The sequence below is a fragment of the Pimephales promelas genome, chromosome 9 (assembly GCF_988280905.1).
Source record: "Pimephales promelas chromosome 9, fPimPro1.hap1.1, whole genome shotgun sequence".
NCBI classification, from domain to species: Eukaryota; Metazoa; Chordata; class Actinopteri; order Cypriniformes; family Leuciscidae; genus Pimephales; species Pimephales promelas.
The window spans coordinates 38,141,821-38,162,128 of record NC_142777.1 but is presented as its reverse complement, the minus strand read 5'-3'; the positions used below and the strand labels follow the sequence as shown (position 1 = coordinate 38,162,128).

The following is a 20,308-nucleotide window of genomic DNA, read 5'->3' as shown; positions in this document are numbered from 1 at the left end:
CAAATGAGCTGCATATCCCCGCCCTGCCTTTCGATGAGGGCGTAACTTGATACCTATGGCAGGCAGTCGGTACTGAGAGAGTGAAGAGACGCGCCGTATTGAATGTCATTCAGAGTACGTTTGAATCGGAATATATAAATAGTATGAAGAGACTCCGGCAGAATAAACAAATGAGAATGGACCAGTACGTCTCGGTATGGTTATTTGATACTTTTATGTACTTTAGAGTTGTAATAGCGTCCCATTTGAAATGATGGATGTCCAACACACACACACAGACACTAGCGCAATTTTCTGAAACTACATATACATTCTGTGATAAAGTTTGCAACGTACGAGCGAAATTACATTTATGCGAGCGACCTGTGGCGTCATGTTTAGCTACTTGTCATACGGGTGCTTCTGTGGCAAATGTGAGAAGATGGCTAACTTACAGAACACCAACATATATGCAGTTTTTAATACAATATCTTTAAAAATATATATATTTATAAACGTGTGGTTACACACTATACAAACAAGGTTTTAAATTATATACACAGACATCCTATGACGGCAATAACTTTAGACGCATTTGTTGTTGAATTGGCTGACATTGACTGAAAAGACTATTTGCTCAAAAATCATAAAATACACTTACTGTTACTGGGGTGACGGTGGATCGCAAACAGTAGACGACAATCCACACTTGAGGATTAACTTTTAAGCCACAACAACAGGATTAACCCACGAGTCCACGACATAACATAAATTTACGTTTCCAAGAGACATTACCGGCTGTCGTCGTTGAAACAATGAAGGATGGTGTGTACAGATCACCGAGGGCGGGGTCTAGGCCACAACCACACTGTCAATCAACCCCCTGTCTCCCGTTCTACGTCACAAAGACCTGGATCTCAGAACAGCTCGTTCTGAGACAGTGCATATGATTTATTGAGATTGTAAAAAAAACACTGGGTGGATTTTTATCATTCTAGGGTGGTTTTGCTCACACACTGCCAACACACATTTATGTTCAAACACCATGTAAAAGTGAATTTTCCATAATAGGTGCCCTTTAAGTCTCCTTTTCTCTCAAGTCCACAAAAATGTCATTAAACCATTATCCTTCAAACATCAATATAGTGTAGGGCTGTCAAACGATTAATCGCGATTAATCGCATCCAAAATAAAAGTTTTTGTTTACATAATATATGTGGGTGCATTGTGTATAATTATTTTATATATATAAATACACACACATGCATGTATATATTTAAGAAATATTTTCATGTATATACTGTATATAGATTTATATATAATTTATATTATATATAAATATAAATATGTTATATATAAATAATATTTTTTTCTTAAATATACATGCATGTGTGTGTATTTATTAGGTCTGTCAACCGATTAATCGCGATTAATCGCATCCAAAATAAAAGTTTGTGTTTACATAATATATGTGGGTGAAATATGTATAATAAATTTTGTATATATATATAAATACACACACATGCATGTATATTTAAAAAATAAATATCCATATTTATATATATTTTTTATATATATATATATATATATATAAATATAAATCTATATAAATCTACATACAGTATATACATGAAAATATTTCTTAAATATATACAAGCATGTGTGTGCATATATATATATATAAAATAATTATACACAGTGCACCTACATATATTATGTAAACACAAACTTTTATTTTGGATGCGATTAATCGCGATTAATCGGTTGACAGCCCTAGTATTTATATATATATATATACAGTATATATATATATATATATATACATACATATGCTCATCTATTACTGTTTTACATGTTCATGGTGAATATATAGGCTGTAATCTGTTTACACAATTTTGAAAAAAAATGGTGTGTTCTGGTGTTTTACATGCGTTCAACCAATCAGCGAACACTAACATCCTAACACTAACAGTTACTCGAGCTAAAATCGTTCCTAGTTCCTGCGGTGCGAACACACCAAAATCCTGGAACTTCCAGCAATAGTTGTAGGAACTATGAAAAGGTTCCTCCGGTGTGAAAGAGCCTTATGTTTGTACCGTGACTAATGTGTGTGTATCCCGTCTAGGGTTGTGCCTGGACTCTGTCGGAGTTGGACACTCTGTTGCTGATCGGGACGGTCGGTCACACACTCAGTTTGGCCTCCAGCAGCTTCATCGAGGAGGAACACCAGACCTGGTACTTCCTTCTCAACACGCTGTGCCTGGCCGTCTTCCAGGACGTGTGCCGGAAGTACTTCCGGGAGCAGAGAGGAAGAGGAGAGGAATTGGACGGGAAGTTCTTCCCGGAGCCGAGAGGAAGAGGAGAGGAAGAGGACAAGGAGCGGGCGAGTTTGGGAATGAGTTCGAGATGGGAGAAGTGGCTGGCGCTCGGGACTCCGCTGATGACCCTGGCCTGCTGTCGCCTGCTGAGGGCACTCAACCACACCGGGGTGCAGTGGGCGCACCTGCCCGACTTCGGACACTGGCTCAACAGGTGAGAAGAGAAGGAGCTCACGGTTGGGTTTGGGTTGTAATGTTGACTAACTGTTCTCCTGCAACGCTTAACCACCCCACACCAACTCACTCGATCACTCACTCACTCACCCCCTCACTCACTCACTCACTGACTCACACTCACTGATTCACTCACTCATACACTGACTCGATCACTCACTGACTCACACTCACTGATTCACTCACTCACTTGATCACTCACTCACTGATTCACTCACTCACTCGATCATTCACTCACTCGATCACTCACTCACTCACCCCCTCACTCACTCACTCACTCACTCACTCACTCGATCACTCACTGACTCACACTCACTGATTCACTCACTCACTCACTGACTCGATCACTCACTGACTCACACTCACTGATTCACTCACTCACTTGATCACTCACTCACTGATTCACTCACTCGATCATTCACTCACTCGATCACTCACTCACTGACTCACTCACTCACTCGATCATTCACTCACTCGATCACTCACTCACTCACCCCCTCACTCACTCACTCACTGACTCACTCACTCACTTGAACACTCACTGATTAATTCACTCACTTGATCACTCACTCCGTTGATCATTCACACACTCGATCACTCACTCACTCACCCCCTCACTCACTCACTGACTCACTCACTCACTCACTCACTCACTCACTGACTCACTCACTCACTCACTCACTCACTCACTGACTCGATCACTCACTGACTCACACTCACTGATTCACTCACTCACTTGATCACTCACTCACTGATTCACTCACTCACTCGATCATTCACTCACTCGATCACTCACTCACTTACCCCCTCACTCATTCACTCACTCACTGACTCACTCACTCACTTGAACACTCACTGATTCATTCACTCACTTGATCACTCACTCCATTGATCATTCACTCACTCGATCACTCACTCACTCACTCACTCACCCCCTCACTCACTCACTGACTCACTCACTCACTCACTGACTCACTCACTCACTCACTGACTCACTCACTCACTCACTGACTCGATCACTCACTGACTCACACTCACTGATTCACTCACTCACTTGATCACTCACTCACTGACTCACTTGAACACTCACTGATTAATTCACTCACTTGATCACTCACTCCGTTGATCATTCACTCACTCGATCACTCACTCACCCCCTCACTCACTCACTGACTCACTCACTCACTCACTCACTCACTGACTCACTCACTCACTGACTCACTCACTCACTCACTGACTCGATCACTCACTGACTCACACTCACTGATTCACTCACTCACTTGATCACTCACTCACTGATTCACTCACTCACTCGATCATTCACTCACTCGATCACTCACTCACTCACCCCCTCACTCATTCACTCACTCACTGATTCATTCACTCACTTCATCACTCACTCCGTTGATCATTCACTCACTCGATCACTCACTCACTCACCCCCTCACTCACTCACTGACTCACTCACTCACTCACTCACTGACTCACTCACTCACTCACTCACTGACTCACTCACTCACTCACTCACTGACTCGATCACTCACTGACTCACACTCACTGATTCACTCACTCACTTGATCACTCACTCACTGATTCACTCACTCACTCGATCATTCACTCACTCGATCACTCACTCACTGACTCACTCACTCACTCACTCACTCACTCACTCGATCATTCACTCACCCGATCACTCACTCACTCACCCCCTCACTCACTCACTCACTCACTGACTCACTCACTCACTTGAACACTCACTGATTCATTCACTCACTTGATCACTCACTCCGTTGATCATTCACTCACTCGATCACTCACTCACTCACTGACTCACTCACTCACTCACTCACTGACTCGATCACTCACTGATTCACTCACTCACTTGATCACTCACTCACTCACCCCCTCACTCACTCACTGACTGACTCACTCACTCACTGACTCACTCACTCACTGACTGACTCACTCACTCACTTGAACACTCACTGATTCATTCACTCACTCGATCACTCACTGACTCACTCACCCCCTCACTCACTCACTCACTGACTCACTCACTCACTCACTGACTGACTGATTCACTCACTCACTTGATCACTCACTCACTGATTCACCCACTCACTTGATCATTCACTCACTCGATCACTCACTGAGTCACACTCGCACACACTCACTGACTCACTCACTCACTGACTCACACTTACTGACTCACTCACTCGATCACTCACTGGCTCACACTCACTGATTCACTCACTCACTTGATCACTCACTCAATCACTGACATTCACTCACATGATCACTCACTCACTAGATCACTCACTGACTCACACTCACACACACTCACTGACTCGATCACTCACTGACTCACTCACTGATTCACTCACTCACTCGATCACCCACTCACTTAATTACTCACTCACTCACTCACACACACAAACACACACACCCTAAAGGAAGTATTTATAATGAGAATAGGATAGGTCTAAGAACGGAGCCCTGTGGGACGCCACACGTGAGGGATGCAGAGTAGGACACAAAATCTAAACCAGTCCAACACAGTACGCCTAATACAAAGTCCAGTATAATGGCTCGTTTCCACTGAGTGGTACGGTACGGTACAGTTCGGTTCGGTACGCAATTATTTGCGTTTCCACTGTCAAAACTTGTGAATGGTACCAAAAAGCCGAACCGTACCGTACCACTTTTTGGGTACCCTTCCGTTGGGGTACCTAGCACAGTGAAAGGGTACTAAAAGGTGGAGCTAGACTCACTGCAGAACGGTGATTGGTGGACAGAGTATCGTCACTCGCGCGTGCTACAAGGGCATTAGAAGCATATAGGTAGAAATATAATTCTACTGTTATTGTGTCACGAAATGTAGTTTTAAGAGTTTTTCAGGCGAGAAAGTAGTTTTTTAAAGCTCAAATCTGTGGTTTATTTATAGATTTATGATAATTTGACTGAGATCCATTCTAAGCGATCACCGGACGCTCGCGCTCGTGTCCCCCGCCTGGAACAGCCTTTCCTCGGCTAGTCGTTCTGATGTTTGCCGCTGAATCGGATTTCTTTGTAGTGGTTAAACATGAGATATAGTTCGTCTTATATAAACCTAACAGGTGATCTTTGGTCTCGTGAACCTATAATTCGTTCCCTGGCCAATAGTTTTGGCAGAAGGCTACGTGAAGTTTCATATCTTTGAGCGCTGAGTATATATTTGACTGACTGAATTGTTTCCTGATGTTATATTTAAGCTTTACTGTATATCTTTTTGTACTTTTTACTTATGCTTTTATAATCGCTATTATTGATAAAACTGAAATTCAACAAAAAAGAGATAGTTTTGTCATTTTTTTATTTTACTACAAGATCATCTGTATGTTTATTGCAACATTTGTACCAATGCGATATGCAATACATTACATTACATATTGCCTGGAATATGTTTTTAATATAAATATAAATAAATATAAATATTTTTTACATTTAAACGAAAAGAGGCAGGGTTGTTTTATATTTAATTTTGTTATAAATATATAATGTTATAGGATACATGCAGAACATAATCAATAGGCTATGCGTTGCCTGAACCACATTTGTTTGCTTTAGAATGTTTAAAATGTATTAAAATGAAATCGAAAAGAAGCAGAGTGGTGTTTTATAACATATTTCGTTTTATTGTAGCCTAAAATGAACATGATAACCGGAGTCGCAGAGCCAGAGCGAGCAGAGTTTCATTAACAGAATTACTGGACTCGCGTCCTCGGGATCATTCTCCTGAGTCGGACTTTGCGTTGGCTTCTTGGAAACGCCTAATGCCAGCGCTTGTTTCTAGTGACAAACATGCAGAGAAGTAAGAACAAGATCTGCTGTCTGTCATCCATTGTTGTTTACTATGTCGCTTTCTTCGCGCGAAAATGACGTCGATCGCTTCTTTCCAGCATAGCACGCCTATCAAGTAAGGGTACTGTTGGCGGTGGAAACGCAAGCCTGATCATGGTGTACCCGACCCGACCCGTACTGTACTGTCCCGAACCGTACCGTACCCCTCAGTGGAAACAAGCCATAAGAGAGCACATCTTAAGAAGAAGTGTCCAAACAAGGTGCACTATGGTCTAGGGTTTTAAACAGTCTATCAAAGAAAACTCCATGACACTCTTATTATCAGATGGCCACATACAAAAAAACCTTCGTCAGGGAGAGCAACACAACAAACTCAACAACAGGTGCAAGCAGTTTCATTCGTTAAGACATCTGATTAGTTAACAGTTGTTATGTGATTAACATCTCTTTGCACCATTACACTAAACTAAAGGAGAAATCAAGATGCTGTGGTCTACAGTGTCAATGCAGCCGTAAGATCTCGGAGAACCTCATAGTCACCTGACCTGAGTCTGGTAGCAGGCCATTAAACACTAACAGGGCTGTTTCTGAATCGGCTGGATCTGGTGAGAAACAGCTGAGTGGGGATGATGGGAAGAGAGATGTTCTCTAACAGCCGCAAAACAATATAAGACCTTTTCTCAGATCTCAACAGAAACTGATTGAGGAGTGTTCACAACAACATTAATAACACCGAGAACAACACGAGGCTTTAGAAATAATGCTTAGACTTTTCTGTTTTGACATGTTTTGTTTATATTTGTGCAAACTCTCTTGAAAAATGTCAAAGATACCTGGAACCGATCTGATTTTCTCCCGACTGTTCATGTTCACTTTAGACCCAAACGCCTGTGTTTACGTGAGTTTTGACATGTTTTTCTCTGCAAGTATACTTTGCTTGTGCGTGTTTTCCCTCTGTCCCAGTTCTCAGTTCTCTTTCGCGGTTTAATAATGCGCTTTTACTCTTATTATCCAGCACGTCTCCCAGTCCCAGTTAGTCAGCTGACATGATTTGACCGATGTGGAGGAGTGAAAACACACAATTTTCCACATTTGGACAAATTTTTTTTCCTTTTGTTTATTTGCTGTTTTATTTCCTCTGTTTCTTTCATTAATTTGTTAATTATTTTGTTTGTTCTGTCTTTATTGTTTCCTTTCTCTATTTTTTCCATTCTTTGGTTAACTCTCTGATGGTCCTCGGTCACTTCTGACTGAATAATTTCTTTTTTTTTTTTAATTATTAAAAATTACAGCTTCATCGGAAGGTTATGATACTTGGTGACTTTTTTGGCATTTGGTATGTGAATACAAAAAAAACTTGAGGTCATGATCTGAGCATGCTAAGTGGTCGTAAAAAAAATAGTCACACTCGTGGTCTTCGGTCAGAAATGACCGACCCATAGGAAATGAATGGGAAATTTACAAACACAAAAATTCGCAATTTTTTTTTATTTATTTTTCTACAATTTTTTAATAAGAAATAGTTTTTAAGATTGTTTCGACTATATATTCAAATCCACCAAAAAAATAAAATGTGTTCATAAACATCTGGGGAATTCACATGCCTCTCCATAGAGAGCTGTATGGTTACACCATGGTCCTACGCCTTTTCTCTATACTGTAACCTGATGGTGCTAATTTTCTTCTTCAAAATATTTTTTTTCTGAAGGCCTAGACTCTATATTAAACAAAAATGCTGCATTAATAATTTAAAAAAAAATAATAATATACATATAGAAAAAAAAATATATTTCCATTGAAAAAATAGACCATAAATATTGCATAAATATTAATAAACTCAATCAAATTGTCTCAAAATACTAAATTAAAAAGAATAAATATTATAGAACAAAAATAAATTGCATTGGTTTTACTGGGATTGAAGAAGTTTCATTTTTAGGCCTCCGGTCACTTCTGACTGGGAAGGCCCAGGACGTGACTCATAAAGGAAGACCATCAGAGGGTTAATCGTTCTTGTTATTTTTGTCATTCTCTCTCGTTCTTTTTGCTTTTCTGTTGGTTCTCTTGTTATTTATTTAGTTCTTTCTAACTTTAAGTTATCATTCATTGTTAATCGTCCTCTCAAGTCAAATATTATCATCATTCTCACACGTTTCATAACCATGATCTGGGCTATAAGCACCATATTTAATTTTTCAAGCTGCTGTGGAAGAATATCAAGTGGTTTGGTCTATTCCTCAAACAAAACTATCACATGACTTCAGAAGACTCGAACTACAGTCCGACAGCCGGCGATTCATGTTCATAAGTCTGTTTGGTCTCATATCTGAGAGACGGGCTCGTATGAAGACTAATGAAAAGATTGTTTTATGAAAGAGGATTAATTGCTACACTATAAAAGACGTTTTAATTAATTCGCCCCTTTAATTAAGCATTTTAATTAGTTGAATTTTTAATGATCATCCAAACTCTTTTTAAGATTCTTTTGATTTTAAAATTTGATCTTCATCTTCATCTTCATCTCTCTGCAGTGTGTGATCATGAAAACGCTCCAGTTCTTCTCTATATGAGTGTCAGTGTTCCTGAACTCCTGAAACGCCTCCATTGTAGTCTGGAGTTTCTCCCGGGAACGAACACGTCACAATATTCCTCATTATAATAATTAATGCGCAGAATAAAGGGGCGGGGCCTGGTTGAGTTAGTTAGTAGTGTGTTAAACTGGCGGTTATGGAAAGGGGCGGGACTTTCCCAAACACACTAGAAGCGCTCGACCAATCACAACACACTGATCCAGCCGACCAATCAGAGCACAGTGTGCTTTCAGAAGGAGGAGACAGGAAGTAAACAGAGCGTTACTGACAGACTGGGAAGAGAGGAGCCGCAACAATGGAGAATATGAGGAGAATAATCAACATTCAAGACTTAAAGTGTCTACAAAAACGTGTGAGTGATTAAAAACAATGAGTCAACAGGTAATTTGTCAACTAACCAAAACCCACATTTGTTTGATAAATATCCTCCAAACTCCCAGCGTCTAACACACACTTCACCCGGGCGAGTTCCTCCTCTCTCTCCTGTGTGTAGTGATCCGCGAGCCTCTGGAAGTGAAGCACACACACACAGACAGATGGTGCCAGCGCTGGTCTGTGCCAGAGTTATTCTGCCCCATTAGCCGGTACCCGACCTGTCAGCCAATCAAAACCCAGCTTTTCTGAGGACAGGATTTGCCATCAATCCTGGGAAGTTTCACTTTTTTTTTTGCTCTCGATTTAGCAACTTTATCCCTGTTTGGATTTAAATATAGTTATATAAACGTTAACGTTCAGCCTGAATTAAAGGAAGGTGTTTTATTTCCTTATAGATTTATTTATTTTTGCCCGTAAGGCCCAAACGCTGCAGTTTTATAGCTTTTAATTCGTTTCCCCTGAAGTGCTTTTGTAATGAGGTTTCCTGAATTGGAAATTAGTTTTACATGAGCATGTTTTTACACTTTTCCCAGCGTCAGACGACATGCTCACTGCCGCCCATATGTCCAACTGATAAATATTGCAGCAAAAATAGCAAGCACTTTCATGTTGTGCCGAACTCTGATTGGCTGACGTTACTCTACTAGTAGCTAGCAAACTAGCAGATCTGATTATGTCAGGAAAATGAAATGCAGATAAAAATGAAGTCTACACTCATTTCTGCTCATTTCTTTCTTTTTTTTAATTTAAAGGACTTTTGCTGATAATTTACTCGCCCCCATGTCATCCAAGATGTCCACGTCTTTCTTCCTTCAGTCGAAAAGAAATGAATTTTTTTGATGAAAATATTCCAGGATTTTCTCCATATAATGGACTTCAACGGGGTCCAAACGGTTCAAGATCCAAAATGTTTCAGTGGAGCTTCAAAGGGCTTGAAAAATGAACAAATCTTTTTTCGAGTCATTAGATTCATTCAACAAACGAAATGAATGAGTTGACTCGGGAAAAGATTTGTTCATTTTGATGAACAGGAGAGTCACGAACACGCATCACAGAACAGAGCAAGGCGAGCGTTTGAGCTTATAAAACGTAAACTTTGTTATTTATCTATTAAATGAGCGATCGTTTCGCTTGATAAGACCCTTATTCATCGTCTGGTGTCGTTTAAAGTCCTTTGAAGCTGCACTGAAACTCTCATTTGGACGTTGAACCGTTTGGACCCCATTGAAGTCCATTATATGAAGTACATTATATCAAAAACCTTCATTTCTTTTCAACTGAAGAAAGAAAGACATGGACATCTTGGATGACATGGGGGTGAGTAAATTATCAGCAAAAGTTTTATGAAAAGTGAACTACTCCTTAAATTTTTTTTAGAAAGTTTGGTTTCAATAAGACTCTTCTGCTCACCAAGGCTGCATTAACAGTATGCGATCGAAAATACAGTAATTTTTTTTTTTGCAATATTATTAGAATTTAATATCAGTTTTCTATGTGAATATTTATTCCTGTGATCAAAGCATCATTACTCCAGTCTTCAGCGTCACATGATCCTTCAGAAATCACTCTAATATGAGGATCTGATGCTCAAGAAACATTTACGATTATCAATTCATATTTTTGTGAAAATCGTGATTTATGTTTATTTGATGCAGTGAAAGTACAAAAGAACGGCATGTACAGTATTTGAAATATACTTTAATATTTATTGTCAATTTAATGCATCATTGCTGTATAAAACGCTCTTTTATTAAAACCAAACCTTACTGAGCCCACACTTTTAAACAGTAGTGTACTGTATATAACACAAGTGCCTTAAAGATATAACAACTACATTTACTTTTCCCCCAAAGCCGCTTCTAGATGCACATTTGAGCAGGATCGACCCATGTGATCTCCTGCTGGGATTAAAGCTTTAATAGCCGTTTAGAAATCAATATATTCATACATTTTAACATTATACACTCACAGAATAGAAATCGGTGTGTGTCTGGAGTGTTTATAGAGTTATAACTCTACATTGAAGCTGCCCTCGCTAATGCCTTCTCCGATGATCTCATGGATCGATCGCTCACATTTCTTAAGTGCATCACCTTCTGTACGTTTCTACAAAACCTTCAATGCATCTCTCTCGCCCGCCAGCTCTGATGAAGAATAATTATTGCGGTCGTCATAAATCTCCGCATTGGTCCGGGAGAGATGGACATGTGCCAGAGTTTCTGAGTCCAGGGTTACGGGATTTTCTGTCCTTGTCGTCTCAAGCGTCCCTCGCCAGACTTCTCATTACATATATGGAGCTGGTAATTATACACGCTGTAATGAATCTGAAGGCTTTTATTATGATTATGTTTAAAGCACACGATGCATGAGAGCGAGTCGACCGATGCGGGAATCCTCCGAGATAATTGAATTGAGCTTAGAAGAATAGTTCATCTTAAATTAAAACGAATTAAAATGAGTTTTTGGCCTTGGCTTGTCTCATGTGATAACTTAGAAACAGGGTTAGTATTATTCTTAACTAAAACTAGAACTGTTATAACGATTTCTGTTCTTTGAAATATTAGTTGAAAAAATGTTAGAAATGTAGCCTTGGCAATAAATTGAAATTATTAACTGGAAATAAGTTACAACTAAAACTGAAACAAAATAATAAATAGCTATATTATATATTAATTGCGATTAATCACCTCCAAAATAAAAGTCTGTGTTTACATAATATATTTGTGTGTGCTGTATATAATTATTTTGTATATATGCATACACACACATCCATGCATATATTTAAGAAAATGTGTTATTCATATATAAAATATTTATATTTATATAATATAGATTTTGGTATTTATATATATACAGAATTTAAGCGCAAATAATTCTTAAATGCATAGGAATTTATTTATACAAAAAATAATTATATACAGTGCACACAAATATATTATGTAAACATAGACTTTTATTTTGGATGCGATTAATTGCAATTAATTTTTCCACAGCCCTAATATATATATATATATATATATATATATATATATATATAAAAAAAGTTAACTAAAATTAACTTAAAAAATGCAACTTTGGAATTTTAATAATAACACTGACAGGAATTTATTTATTTTTTTTTTTTTTTAATAAATTAAATTCTAACAGGTTTTATTTCTGGATGAGCTATTCCTGCTGGCACAGAGTTTGTGTTTATGTAAGTTTAACTTAGTTTTTTTATAAAGTTATCGATTGGAATATTGCATGAGAGTTTTGCCTCGTGTTTTGATGCTTTGATCTTTTTATTCCAGCTAGATTTTTTTCGATGCGTGTTTCTGTGTTTGGGATTTGCCGGCTCATATTATTGTTTTAGTTTGCACTAATTAATATTTGATTACCCGGCTGAAACGAGCCCTTCGGGGGGAATCTGCATTATCTCCGTCTCAGATCTGTTACTAATGCAGACAGAGCTCGGCGGTGAACAACACGTCTGTAAATCCGCCTTTTCCAGGAAGGGAAAGACTTTTAAGGTTTTGGTTTCAAATAATTGCTTTTGAAGTTTATACTCATCAAACTGACGAGCATCTAAACTCTTGAACTCAGAGCTTTACCAACTCTTTAAGTCCATTTTGATTTGATGTTAACTATTATTTTATTATTACTTTATTTATTTTTTAGGTTTATGCATTTTAAAAACTGATGCACCTTCAGTCTCGCTTTTCTCTGCACTTTGAAGGTTGATTTTTTTTTTTTTAAACATTTTGGACACAAAAAAAACTGATATATATGCTTAAAATTGATTGTTTTTATTCTGTCCGGAATGAAGGCTTGTCAGTAATCAAGCTTAGTTATATTATTGATTATTGTACTATATTATACTCATATTATTGATCTGCCTTACTTAAAGGAGTAGTTCACTTTAAAAAAAAACTTTTGCTGATAATTTACTCGCCCCCATGTCATCCAAGATGTCCACGTCTTTCTTTCTTCAGTCGAAAAGAAATGAAGGTTTTTGTTGAGAACATTCCAGGATTTTCTCCATATAATGGACTTCAATGGGGTCCAAACGGTTCAAGGTCCAAGATTCAGCTTCAAAGGGCTTTAAACGACACCAGACGATGAATAACAAATCTTTTTTCGAGTCATTTGGTTGATCCAACGAATGAAATGACTCGAAAAAAGATTCATTCATTTTGATGAACAGGAGAGTCACGAACGCGCATCACAGAACAGAGCAAGGCGAGCATTTGAGCTTATAAAACTGAAAAGTTTTTATTTATTTTTTAAACGATCAATCGTTTCGCTTGATAAGACCCTTATTCATCGTCTGGTGTCGTTTAAAGCTGCACTGAAACTCTCATTTGGACCTTGAACCGTTTGGACCCCATTGAAGTCCATTATATGGAGAAAATCCTGGAATGTTTTTTATCAAAAACCTGCAAAAGTTGGTACAAAAATGGTGCAAATGTTCAGTAATTCAACTTAAACGGTAAAACTAATATATTATATAGACTCATTACATGTAAAGGAAGATATTTCAAGCCTTTATTTGTTATAATTTTGATGATTATGGATTACAGATATGAAAAATTATAATTTTGAATTTGGGGTTTTCATAAGTTTCATCAAAATTATAACAAATAAATGCTTGATATGTCTCACTTTGCATGTAATGAGTCTATATAATATATTAGTTTCACCTTTTAAGTTGAATTACTGAACTTTTGCACCATATTCTCATGTTGTGTGATGTTTTAAAGGTACAAAGACCTCTTATATGTCAAAAGATCAAGGCATATTTGATTTCTCATATCATCATGTCTCCTTTATCTCAGAGAGTGCAATGTCTTTCGTTTTGCAAAGAAATGTTTTTATGATTCCCCCATAAATCATGCATGCACACTTGGAAAATGGAAAGCCAGAAATAGTATTCGATGCGAACTAGTACACAAAAACACTTTTGAAAGATTGTAATAGTCATAAGAGCCGAACTTTAGACTTCAGATTGCTTTTCACAAATAGAGTAATTATCCTTTTCCCGCTCAGATTGACAGGTGTGTTATTGACCTCCTCTGGTATTATCCGGCTTTACTCATAGAAACACATCTTCCTCATTTCTGCGATATGTCAGCGTTATTGTTTGAAGAGTTTAATTGGACGAGCGAGACGTGGTGTTCGTCCTGCTGAGCAAACGTTTGCTGAGGCGAGCTCCAGTTCCAGGTGTCGTCTGACAGGTGTGTGTGTGTGTGTGCGGTCGTGGTCTGAATGTTGCGGTTTGATGTGTGTGTGTGTGTATTATAGAGTGTGTCGTCCCACTTCACAGGAGAGAAATCAACCGAATGAATGTATTCTGCCGGGAATGAGCGCTAATCATGTCTCCTGTCGAAACCAGGCGGCCTTGAGAGCGAACGTCTTGTTCCCGTGTGTGTGTGAACACGTGTTGTGACTGAAAGGTGCATGCTGGGACATTTTTCAAAGCCTAGTGAGCCACATCATAAGAGGAGCATGCTGACTGGTTCCCAACATTATTTAAAATAGCAATATTGGGTGAACTATCCCTTGAAATCTGTTTTATATCCCCCTTTTTCCGTATTGAATGACAAGCACTGTTAGTTATTAATCTCTCGCACGCTGTCGTCCATCTCGAGGAGTCCTAACATTTATACACATCAAGAACATATGGATGCTTGTGTCCGCCACAGAATTAAAAATAAAGTCAGAATATGTTATAAAGTCAGAATTCTGAGTTATAAAGTCAGACTTGTTTGTTATACTCAGAATTGTCTGTTATAAAGTCAGAATTGTGAGTTATGAAGTCAGACTTGTTTGTTATAGTCAGAATTGTGTGTTATAAAGTCAGAATTGTGTTATAAAGTCAGAATTGTGTGTTATAAAGTCAGAATTGTGAGTTATGAAGTCAGAATTGTTTGTTATAGTCAGAATTGTGTGTTATAAAGTCAGAATTGAGTTATAAAGTCAGAATTGTGTGTTATAAAGTCAGAATTGTGTGTTTTAAAGTCAGAATTGTGTTATAAAGTCAGAATTGTGTGTTATAAAGTCAGAATTGTGTGTTATAAAGTCAGAATTGTGAGTTATAAAGTCAGAATTGTGTTATAAAGTCAGAATTGTGTTATAAAGTCAGAATTGTGAGTTATAAAGTCAGAATTGTCTGTTATAAAGTCAGAATTGTGAGTTATAAAGTCAGAATTGTGTTATAAAGTCAGAATTGTGTTATAAAGTCAGAATTGTGAGTTATAAAGTCAGAATTGTCTGTTATAAAGTCAGAATTGTGAGTTATAAAGTCAGAATTGTGTGTTATAAAGTCAGAATTGTGTGTTATAAAGTCAGAATTGTGTGTTTTAAAGTCAGAATTGTGTTATAAAGTCAGAATTGTGTGTTATAAAGTCAGAATTGTGAGTTATAAAGTCAGAATTGTGTTATAAAGTCAGAATTGTGAGATATAAAGTCAGAATTGTGAGTTATAAAGTCAGAATTGCGTGTTATAAAGTCAGAATTGTGTTATAAAGTCAGAATTGTGTGTTATAAAGTCAGAATTGTGAGTTATAAAGTCAGAATTGTGAGTTATAAAGTCAGAATTGCGTGTTATAAAGTCAGAATTGTGTTATAAAGTCAGAATTGTGTGTTTTAAAGTCAGAATTGTGTGTTATAAAGTCAGAATTGTGTGTTATAAAGTCAGAATTGTGTGTTTTAAAGTCAGAATTGTGTTATAAAGTCAGAATTGTCTGTTATAAAGTCAGAATTGTGTTATAAAGTCAGAATTGTGTTATAAAGTCAGAATTGTGAGTTATAAAGTCAGAATTGTGTTATAAAGTCAGAATTGTGTTATAAAGTCAGAATTGTGAGTTATAAAGTCAGAATTGTCTGTTATAAAGTCAGAATTGTGAGTTATAAAGTCAGAATTGTGTGTTATAAAGTCAGAATTGTGTGTTATAAAGTCAGAATTGTGTGTTTTAAAGTCAGAATTGTGTTATAAAGTCAGAATTGTGTGTTATAAAGTCAGAATTGTGAGTTATAAAGTCAGAATTGTGTTATAAAGTCAGAATTGTGAGTTATAAAGTCAGAATTGTGAGTTATAAAGTCAGAATTGCGTGTTATAAAGTCAGAATTGTGTGTTTTAAAGTCAGAATTGTGTGTTATAAAGTCAGAATTGTGTGTTATAAAGTCAGAATTGTGTGTTTTAAAGTCAGAATTGTGTTATAAAGTCAGAATTGTGTTATAAAGTCAGAATTGTGAGTTATAAAGTCAGAATTGTGTGATATAAAGTCAGAATTGTCTGTTATAAAGTCAGAATTGTGTTATAAAGTCAGAATTGTGTTATAAAGTCAGAATTGTGTGTTATAAAGTCAGAATTGTGAGTTATAAAGTCAGAATTGTGAGTTATAAAGTCAGAATTGTGAGTTATAAAGTCAGAATTGTCTGTTATAAAGTCAGAATTGTGAGTTATAAAGTCAGAATTGTCTGTTATAAAGTCAGAATTGTGTGTTATAAAGTCAGAATTGTGTGTTATAAAGTCAGAATTGTGTGTTTTAAAGTCAGAATTGTGTTATAAAGTCAGAATTGTGTGTTATAAAGTCAGAATTGTGAGTTATAAAGTCAGAATTGTGAGATATAAAGTCAGAATTGTGAGTTATAAAGTCAGAATTGTGAGTTATAAAGTCAGAATTGTGTTATAAAGTCAGAATTGTGTGTTTTAAAGTCAGAATTGTGTGTTATAAAGTCAGAATTGTGTGTTTTAAAGTCAGAATTGTGAGTTATAAAGTCAGAATTGTGTTATAAAGTCAGAATTGTGAGTTATAAAGTCAGAATTGTGTTATAAAGAATTGTGAGAAATGACTTTTTTTAATCAGAATTTCCTGTTTATTTCTTCCAATTCTGACATTATAACACGATTGGGAGATACAAAGTAGAATTTCGTGATATAAAGTTGCAGTTGTGTGTTATAAAGTATTGTTTTCCTTAGAATTGAACTTTATAACTCACAATTGCAAGTCTATATCTTACAATTTTAAGAAAAGATGTCAGAACTATGAGATATACCGTCGCAATTGCAAGAAATAAAGTTGCAGTTATCTTTTAAAATGTTTGATCTGTGTTGGAAACATAAAGAACACACACACACACACACACACACACTGCAGATCACTGGGTTTTGAACATTGAAGTATCTCCACTCGTACACACTCTCCGTAGCGATCCGAGACCATCATGACCTTGCACTTATTTTAAAACCCGACCCTGAAATGCACACTTATGCAGACAGGTGTGTGTGTGTGTGTGTGTGATGCATTAGTATTCTTCTGGCTGTCTGTGAGAGGATAGATGGGGAGCAGAGAGATGCTCAGGGTCACTGGCATCAGGACTCTCTCTCTCTCTCTCTCTCTCTCCGTCTGCATCTTTCCCTCTTCTTTCTTTTCTTCCGTTCTCTTTCAGCGCCTCATTCACTCCTTGTCTCTCTCTCTCTCTCTCTCTCTCTCTCTCTCTCTCTCTCTCTCTCTCTCTCTCTCTCTCTCTCTCTCTCTCTCTCTCTCTCTCTCTCTGTCTGTGAGTAATGAGCATTAGTTTCTGTGGCTTCATGTCCGTGTCACATTCATGCACACCTTTAGCACTCACCCTTCCTTTACTTCCACACACACCTGCTCACACACACACACACTCCTCATCATGTCTGCACTGCTGACACACACACACACACACCTTTCTGTCTGGCCTCTGTGGCCCACACCTGATTACCTTAGATGAAGGGAGCACTCCACCTGCATTCTGAACACACACTCACACACACATTCAACACACACTCTCACTCATACACACTCTCTCACACACACATACATACTCAAATTGTCACACACACACAGTTTGTTTCACTTGTCGGACTATCCATAGATGTTTTATTTTATATTATTTGATTTGATTTGTTCATGGTTTAAAAGTTTTTATCGAGAATTCATTTGAGAAATAAAAATGGAAAATAAATGGGAAAAATTATTTTGAAACCAAAACCACTGGACAAGTGAACATTCAGTGTCGTGTATTACAGATAAAACAATATTGGGTTATGTATATATATATATATATATATATTCACATTGGGTTTTATAAATATAATTGTGTCGCAACTCGTCCTCGGATTGCACTTTTCCAAGTAGGAAGTGTGTGAGTTTCAGCGTACGAGGATCAGTGAGATTTCAGTGTGTGTGGAAGTGTGTTAACAAGAAACACAACTGAACATGGAAGATTTGTTGCATCATGTGTGTTATACTCAGTGTTGGGTAAGTTACTCTAAAAAAGTAATTAATTACTAGTTACCTCCTCAACAATTTAATTACATTACTGTACTAATTCTGCCCTACAAAGCAAAAAGGCAGTAACTGCAGTTTTGGTAAAGCATTAATTATTACAATTTTCATGACATTCAAGGCATCCTTTGTTATGTGACAAAACATCTTATGTTAAATGCGTGTCGTTTTAGAGAAAAATGGTAGTCGTTTGTACAGTAACTGCAAAAAGCCCTAGCAAAAGTCATTTTTCTCAGTTCTGCACTCTGCGTAGTTACTGCCTTTTTGCTTTGTAGGGCAGAATTACTCTCTCTAAAAAGTATTTAATTACTTTTAATTACTAATTACTTTCAAAATCCCATATCAATCTCAACCAGCTGAATGATACAAGGATAGACATGAATCTGTTTTAATTCTTTCAAATAAATACTATAAAATTGCATATAATTATTAAGGTGGAGAAGGTTACATTATAAAAACATACTTTTTTTAAACATCAGACAATACATTTTGATGTTAAACCCACTATTGTTTTATGTCTGATCTCATGACTTTTCATACATATTTTACAATAATTCATACGAATTTGTACAAATGCGGTCATAATATTTAGACACCTCATAAAATGCATACGAATCGCTGTGAGATCGGATTGATCTATACACAGTTTTTACCTCAATTACATCAGAAGTAACTGTAATTAAATTACAGTAATCCCTTACTTTACATTTTCAAGGGAAAAGTAATTAAATTGCAGTAACTAATTACTTAGTAATTAGTTACACCCAACACTGGTTATACTGCACGTGTTTGAGTTCAAATCATATGGGCTGTATCTTTCTGCTGTTTAATATTCAACGTGTGTGTGTGTGTGTGTGTGTGTGTGTGTGTTTCAGTGGGGACCACAAGCCGTTCCTCTCGGTGTTGTCGGTGTTGTCTCTGGTTGTGATCTTCCTCCTGGTTCAGCGTCACTGTTCGCTGGTGTCGAAGATCGCGCTGGCGCTCGGCATGCTGGGAGTTTACAGCTATCGCGCCGCTGTCGGAAACGTCCTGTTCCCATGGCAACACAGCAGCCGTTCCGTCTCCAAGTAAGTTTGATGATATTTAAATATCGTATTGACATATTCCTTGAATGTCAGATGCTGAATAAATTAGCTTGCTCATTATCGGTGTCGTCGGGAGTTTCTTCACTAACTTTATCCGTGAGTTTAGAAACGTCTCGCGTGTGAGAGCTCCACTCGGGTGGTTTGCCAATGATTAAACCCATTATTAACAGAAACCACACACACACACACACACACCAGCATGAGTCAGACTGTTTACTTTCTGGAAAATTGATATGTTTTTAAGGGAATAGAAAGATCAAAAGAGCAGCGTTTATTTGAAATAGATATTTATCATTTAACCCTTTCTTTGACCAATTTAATGTGTCCGTGCTTAATAAAAGTATTAATTTCTTTTATATTAATGTTGCATATTAATTCTGGATAAATAATCACAAATATTTTTTTTTTTTAAACCGAGATCACGATTCTACTAAATCGATTAATTTAATGTAATTTCACAAGAGGTTGAGGCTGACAAATTGTTAATCGCTGCAGTTTAATGAATCTGAATTAATTATTTTTTAGAAAGTGGTTTGAGTGAATGATTCAGCGGCACACTTATACTGTAGGCACTTCATTGTTCAATTAGT

The 20,308-nt window shown here is 37.1% G+C and overlaps 1 protein-coding gene across 1 annotated transcript in view; it reads left to right on the top strand.

The window, feature by feature from the left end:
- pigg (phosphatidylinositol glycan anchor biosynthesis class G (EMM blood group)) overlaps positions 1 to 20,308 on the top strand; it is a 102,359-nt gene that overhangs the window by 57,295 nt on the left and 24,756 nt on the right. The window contains exons 9-10 of the mRNA XM_089135121.1: positions 2,105 to 2,511; positions 19,509 to 19,700. Coding sequence (XP_088991247.1) covers positions 2,105 to 2,511; positions 19,509 to 19,700 — 599 coding nt within the window. The remainder of the gene's footprint in view (positions 1 to 2,104; positions 2,512 to 19,508; positions 19,701 to 20,308) is intronic.